At 35.3% G+C, this 7,697-nt stretch overlaps 1 protein-coding gene across 1 annotated transcript; it reads right to left on the bottom strand.

The window, feature by feature from the left end:
- Positions 1–3,719: 3,719 nt before the first annotated feature.
- LOC130053640 (uncharacterized) lies at positions 3,720–5,845 on the bottom strand. Its single transcript, XM_056161009.1, has 2 exons — positions 5,420–5,845; positions 3,720–4,162 (listed from the first exon to the last, which is right to left on the bottom strand). The coding sequence occupies exons 1-2, from the start codon at positions 5,832–5,834 to the stop codon at positions 3,720–3,722; spliced, it is 858 nt and encodes a 285-aa protein (XP_056016984.1). The 5' UTR covers positions 5,835–5,845.
- Positions 5,846–7,697: the final 1,852 nt, after the last annotated feature.

The following is a 7,697-nucleotide window of genomic DNA, read 5'->3' on the forward strand; positions in this document are numbered from 1 at the left end:
AAACATTCTTTGATTCATGATCATTCATTACTTGTGACATACACGTAATAAAATACTGGGGATATGCTATAATGCAAAACATTTTAAACGATTTCGCCTTGGAAAATTGTGTGTTTAATAACACGACAACTAGATTCTAGTGAAATAAGTTGAACTTTTTATTTTTATGCATGGATTTTGCATTGATATTTTAGTGAAACAACACACTGTTGGTACAGTCTGTACCAAAACACTGTGTCGTTTACAAACCAATGGATTTCGGCGTGTCACACCATCGCATTTTGGCGTGTCAGACCATCACACTTTGGCGCAAGAGTGTGGACCATCACTCTTTGGCGTGTCACACCATCGGAATTTGGCGTGACCATCGCACTTTGGAGTCCCATCGCACTTTGGAGTCTTACAGATATTCGAGGTTACCTCAGGTCCTAGTTGAGCATACGTTTTATCCTTCTGCAGGAGAAGTACATGTATTCTTTAGACATCCATGCAAATGTGAAGACAAAGTTTTTTCAGCGGGTCTTTCGGCCGTTCTCTGTACTTAAGAAAGGTGATATGATTCGCTTTATCCCAAGTGGTTGACACTTGCTGGTTCCGTTAAGGCCTATGTGGCCATTAATTTTTAATTGGTGGATTGCTTGTATGACAATCTGATTAGAATTAGCTCCTCGATCCGCTCCTCCTTTTTTAAATATCGTTACAAAAGGCAAAATTTTAAAAAAGGAGCAGATCGAGGAGCTGATTTTAATCAGATTGCCTTTTCGCCTCTTAAAGCATAAAATTACGTCAAAATGTACCAGAAAACGTAACGGCACGTTGATCCACAGGCACTCGACCTTTTTAAAAATATCTAAATATAAAAGGATTTCTTGATCGAGTCAGTGGTATGCTTTTTCTGGGGGGGGGGGGGGTTATAAATAAGAATTTTAAAAATCGAATTGGAAATCATACATTCATTTGTTTACAAATGTCTCCAATAACGACTGGCATAATTGTTTTGTATGAAATAAGAACAGAACAACTGATTCTCAAAAGATGATGGCAACTCATCAGCTCAAAGCTCGGGTTTTTACGAGAATCGTGTATGGATCTTGCATATCATGGTACCCCCCCCCCCCAAAAAAAAATAAAAACCCCACAAAATTATATGAAATAGGAAATCAACGCTCTCAGTTTTATCAGGGCTAAATTTACCCCATCACTACCAACCGACTCTTTGAAAATTGAATCAAATTACAATGTTTTAGTAACTCTCTCCAAAGTAACTTGAGAAATTGAGATGTTTGATTAAGTATGCACGTATGGTGTCATAACTGAAGTTGTAATGACATATTTTGAGGGACCCCCACCCTTTTCGCCACAAATGTTCGATATAATGCGAGTAAAACTCCAAATATTTTACCCAAAATTACTGTATTTACAGGTACATACTCTTGCCGACTTATTAAATGTATTACTATATATAGTAATTATAGCTATTTTATTTTTTTTAAATTGTAGAAATGTTTTAAGATAGTTTGTGACGATACATTTCTTTATGGTTATATACTTCTATTTGAAACTGTATTTGTGAGTAGTCAGCTGGAAATCTGTCAAATTGGCCTCTCATTCACAAGTACAGGCTGGGTTGAATTTTACTCGCCAATCGAAGGTGGACATTTACAGAACCTGAAGTGTCAGTCTGACGTACCTAGATGTACATCTTATCAGAACTTATATCGCAGAATGTACTACATTGATGTTGCACGAACGACCTCTGACATTTTATTATAAATCTGACTGTGTTAAACCACGTGGTTCTAAGTCAAGGTTCAGAGTAGTGATCCTGAGGAAATTCATGCAATATACATGTATACTAATTTTATGATATACATGTATACTAATTTCATGATATACATGTACACTAATTTCATGATATACATGTATACTACTTTCATGATATACATGTATAACAATTTCATGATATACATGTATACTAATTTCATGATATACATGTATACTAATTTCATTATATATATATATATATATATATATATATATATATATATATATATATATATATATATATATTACGCCAAAATTGCATTTTCATAGTAATTTTGATACGTTACAAATACATGATTTTACCTGTTTCCATAACTTTAATTGATATATTTGACCAAACCATCCATATTCCAGTTTTCACGATTTTTCACTAGAAAACGATATTTACCCCCAAACTTCCATTCTCGCTACAGATATTTGTTGTAAATTTTTCATAGAACGTGTACAAATCCATCCTGTAATTCAAGTTTTAAATAATTTGATACCTATTGATTTGATATAATTAGATTTTAAAAAACCGGAAAACGGTTGGTTAGAATAGTGTAACTGAGCCTGGAAATTACATCACATAAATAACGACAGAAAATCATATGGGGGGGGGGGGGGGTCCTCCTCTATTTCCAACATTAATTTCCTATTATTTTTACATGCAAAGTTGGTTATTTTCACGTGTATGAAGAAAACCTATGGATTGTGATTTTTTATTTACGTTAACATATCTGTTGGTGTGATTGCTGTAAACTTATACAGCAATATCTTTGCGGCCTTCTGCACTGTTGATATAATGACGCTTCTCAAATATACTACCCGGAAGTCTCCAACTACATTATTCAAGCATCCGGAACTCGGTGTTCCTGATGTTACACAAGCACACTAATTTCCGGATGAAGGAACGATAACTCGTGTTTTCGGTTGGTATTGCATTTACTGGTACATGACATGTCTATATTGTGTTATGTCCGGCCTAGATCTAAACCAACCGGTACTTTATGTCGGAACGGCTTCAAAGTCGATCTTGAATGTGCTGCTGAGGCTTACCTATGTAGCACCCACGCATTTTCTTATATAAATATTCGTTGAAAACTCCACCTTCAAAAAATACGTTTTCAACTTTATGTATAGACTAAATTACTTCCTCCAGTAATATGCAAAGAATCACAGGTACTGGTAATTTTGTCAGTAATAACAATAGTAGGGATCTCAGTGGCGGATCCACATGAGGAATCCCCTCCCCCTATCGTCAGAAAATTTTGTTAAAAGAAGTGTAGCGGACAGTATAAGAGGGAACTTATACTGCCTCGCTAGAGAGCTAGCTTTTCTAGTGATGTGGTAGAGTCTCTCTCTTGATCACGCAAGTTAAGCAACGGCAAGCGTGTTCAGCACTTGGCTGGGTGACCGCTACACGTTACAGAAGGTAAAAATAACGCATTTTGAGGATGAAACCCCCACCCCCTTTGAAAACCAAAACTAATGCTAGAACCCCCCCCCCCCTTAAAAAATTCCTGGATTCGCCCCTGTGTCTGTATCACACCAGCCCTGAATAAAAAAAAAACACACATACGTAATGAAAAGATTTTTTCTTCTTCAAAACTTCGATTCAAATTAGCTCTAAGACTTTGCTTATATCGTCAATCATCTCAAATTTCTCTTTGATTCAGATATTTCAATATCTATGTCATTCATCCACCATCAAAATATTGTTCTTCGCTGTATATAACCTGAAATATTAAGCAGTTCTTTGTGGCCACTTTTCGTGTCATACTATGTTTATCCTGATGGCCATGATTTGAAAACTGTCGAAAGAAAATTGCAAGACGATAAAAATAAAAGGAAATGCCAAAAATAATCGAGATATATGTGATGTAAGTGTCGGGTTTGCAAATCATATTTGCAAATTAAACTACCATCCAGCCAGCGAAGGACGATCTCCCCCATGGCTGACTTATAATATCTCCAGAATTGGAGACCTTGCCTGTTCTCACAAATGCATTATCTCCCTGATTGACATGCACAACAACAGTATTGGAAGCGCTACCGTCTATTTGTGAATTTGAATCAAAATATATCGCCCCTTTGATGCTGTTGTTTACTAGAATTTCTGTCGAATGACGGGAGGCTCCATACAAGCGAATTGTCCATGTAAAGACATATAGCCCAGACCGCGGGGCAATAAATGTACCTGTGTGGGAATGGTACCCATGTCCAGCATTTGTGATAACTGTATCAAATACAAGGATATGAAAACTGCTTGGAGTAGGGACAATTTGCGAAAAATAAGCGTAGAATCCAATAGCATTGTCTGAAGTAGTTAGGGAAGTATGTGGAACAAGAAGTCGACCTAAGAAATAAAAACACAGGGTTGCTGAATGTATTATTTAGGTACGAGGGATTTCCAAAAAGTTCTTGTACAGTATCGTTATTGTCATTTAATTTTTTTTAAATTTACATACCGTATATAAAAATGTTTGTTCTGAAATTTTAAAGTTGGCTTTGAACGTTTTCACTTAAATCAGATGAGAAATGTGCAGTCGTTAACCGCCCAGGGTAAAAATGTTACAAACTTTCTAAATACGTTTTTGCATTCAACAGGTTATATTTTGCATAAAACAACTTAAAACTAGATATAATATAGTCGTGGAGTAAAAAATAAATGATGTCATTTTCTGATGTCAGTAGTAGTGGTTTTTTGACGAAAGAAGGAGATATCAAGAAAACACCGAAAGAAATGTTTCTGAAAACGCCCGAAAACTCCCGAAAGAGTGACGTCAACAATCCGAGCGGAACAGCGTGCAAGAATAAAATTCTGTGTTGACCTGGAGAAAACGTCGACAGAGAAAAATCAACGCAAGTAGCAGGGAATAATTTGAATATACATGTATACAATTTACCGTTATATAAACGATTTTTTGATTTTGTGTTCTATTGCGGAGATTCGCCAAGAAGTGAAAAATCATCATTATGTATTGAAAATGCTAGATCCCGTATGAAATGTGGAGATGTATGATGTTATTATGATGAGAACGACCGACGCCGCGCGGTGATAGAGGTCGAGTTTATTTGTGCTCTTAGCACACTTTCCGTTTTCCAATATCCTCACATTGGACAGTAATTAATTATATTCTACTGTATTTGATTCATAGTTAAGAAGGTATGATAAGTGTTTGCTGTGTACAGGCGACCAAAGATAAAAGATAAGGGATACTTATGACTGCAATGTTATAGAAACACGTATCTCGCTTGACGTTGGACTGGGCCGTGTGACTTGTATATACAGTGTACAAGGTAACGATGCTAGTAACACACTTTAAGTATTGATCTGAGTGTTTTGTATATATGCATCGTCATGGTCTATATCAAAATGTTATTTCACACAATTGCCACGGTGTTATTATAAAAAGAAAGTTAACATGTGTTCACGAACTCTTTGGATAGCCCTCATATCTAGTTCCGAGTTTAATTGTATTCAAATTCAACTTTAAAACAATAAGCAAGCAAAGTAGATTGAAGATATTAATTCCTTACGAAACTATTCTTAAGTTTATTCTATCAAAAAGATGTTTGTATTGTGAATGAAGATATGAGTTACATGTAATACCTTTTCGAATAAGGCTTTTGTCATGTTGTTTGGAATAAGTAGCTGAATCATAGGGAGGTCCTGTGGATACTTGGTTTTCTTTGTAACGATTCATCATACTTCTTAGTTGCTTTTCTAGTCTGGAATATTTCTTTTCACATAAACGTATGGACATTTTGTCACGAGAATCGGTTTTAAGGAGTGCGATTTCTTCACCTTGAGCCGTGATGGTTTTTTCTAAATTTCGGTTCTTCTTTTCCAGCTGGGAAATGCGATTGCTCTGGATGTTAACGATGTTTTGGAGTTCGTCCATTCTTCTTACTAATGATCTCCATTCTTGTACACCATCTATATTACCTACATTGCTACCGCCCACAAACACCCCAAAACAAAGAACAAAATACACTCTCACTAGCATTTCTTTGGAACTCGCCATTCCAAATCCAATTCGACCTATATTTCACCTAGCAGTTTTAATCTTATCTTGTTTAGCCTATTTTTCAAATATGACCGAACATGAATACATACCCACGTAAGATTACAAGATCTGCTGTAGGGTTTTCCGAATAAACCTGAGATTTGAAAGTATGCTTCGTGTAAGATGAGACAGGGGGCTTACGACAACCTGGGTCTTGCGCATATGCTAATCGCATAATCCTTTACTGGTCATGATCAAACGTACAGAATAAGATAGCAACCTAACATATATTTGTATATTTTATATCATCACTTACTTGACAAACTACTTTAGATTCTATATGAATAATCTTTGAAACGTAGAGAATAATTTCAAGTTGCTCTAAATAATGCTACCTATCTGTAAAATCACTTGTAAAAGCATTTCATATGTGAAAATCACATTTGTAGAAATTCAAATTAGAATATTGTTTTAAAGGTTAAAACAAATTTTTCTCACATTCATCATGAAATAATCTACATGTAGATTCTGTTAACTGTAAGATCTGAATTTTTTTTAATATTTTCAATGACATGTCATAGGCACATTTTGATGAGTGTATGATCTAATCTTTGTTCTAACAACACTTTTTAGAGGCGTTTCTGAGACGGTATGGTGCATATTAAAATGTAGGTACCTTGACAAAGAATGGAAATTGAGGACATCAATTTGTTTGGAATCATTTGAGGTCAAATATCAAATAAATGCATGAAAACAATCCCATAGCGAATGCAAAGTGACGATAACGAATAATAATTGATCTCACAACAAGTCCCATGCAGAATGCGAAATCAAGAGTAGGAGAATCACCCACTCCTGAATGAACCAGACATTGGATCATGTGTCTATGACGAGTAAACATACCCTGCTGACCGGTTACACCAACGTGAACCCTCTATCTTAATCAGGTACAATATAAACGGATTTTGTAGTCAAAATCAATTTTTAAAGAATAGCCTAAAAACTGGTGTGAAACACTTCAGACTTCATTTGATCCAATGAGAGGTTTTATTTAAAAATTAAATCATGATAACGACCATAAAATGTTTGGAGATACTGACTGCATAAGAGGCTGTAGAAAGCAGTGTAGCATCAACTTATTTGTAAGAAGCTTACTTCGTTTCAAAAATTGATTATATGCAGACCATACCCTCGCCTTACGAATGAGTTCAGACACAGATACAAAATTAAGGATAGGGCAAAAAAGGATCCCTGGAGACATCAGAGGTGGGAACAGGTGCCGTGGAGGAGTAAGCATCCCCTGTTGACAAGACAAATCCTCCGTAAAACCGTATATCTTGATCTCATGAACGGCGTAATTCAGTCAAAATCAATATGCACAGAATGACCTCTTCGACTTACATAGCAAATGAAGGAAATATTTGCAATAAAATTTAAAGCAAATTTATTTTCTAAAATGCATCAAGTGTCTTTAAGATTTAGTTGTCCTTGAGTTTCAATCCGTTTCATAATAACAAGAAGAGTAATCATTTTAAAATACTGTAACCTTAGTGTTTCAATTTATTCCGAAAGTACTATTACAGTGTTGTAGTACATGTATATCACTTCTTGTACTGAATTCTTAACGTGTATTTTTCAGCTATAAGTACAACTGTAAACAAAGTTATATTAGTTGGGCATTTAATGTAAACATTTAGGGGAGTGACGTTTTGTAATCGATATCGCTAATTGATGAAAAGGGTGAAGATAAACATCAGTGATAAAAGCTAAATCTAATCTATCTTGTAATGTATACAGAATTGAGAACAGGGTAAAATTGAAGAGGTCTATGAAAATACCAGAGGTTAGATTATGTATGTAGGAGGCGTAAAGATAGACTGT

The sequence above is a fragment of the Ostrea edulis genome, chromosome 3, assembly GCF_947568905.1.
Source record: "Ostrea edulis chromosome 3, xbOstEdul1.1, whole genome shotgun sequence".
In the NCBI taxonomy this organism is placed as follows: Eukaryota; Metazoa; Mollusca; class Bivalvia; order Ostreida; family Ostreidae; genus Ostrea; species Ostrea edulis.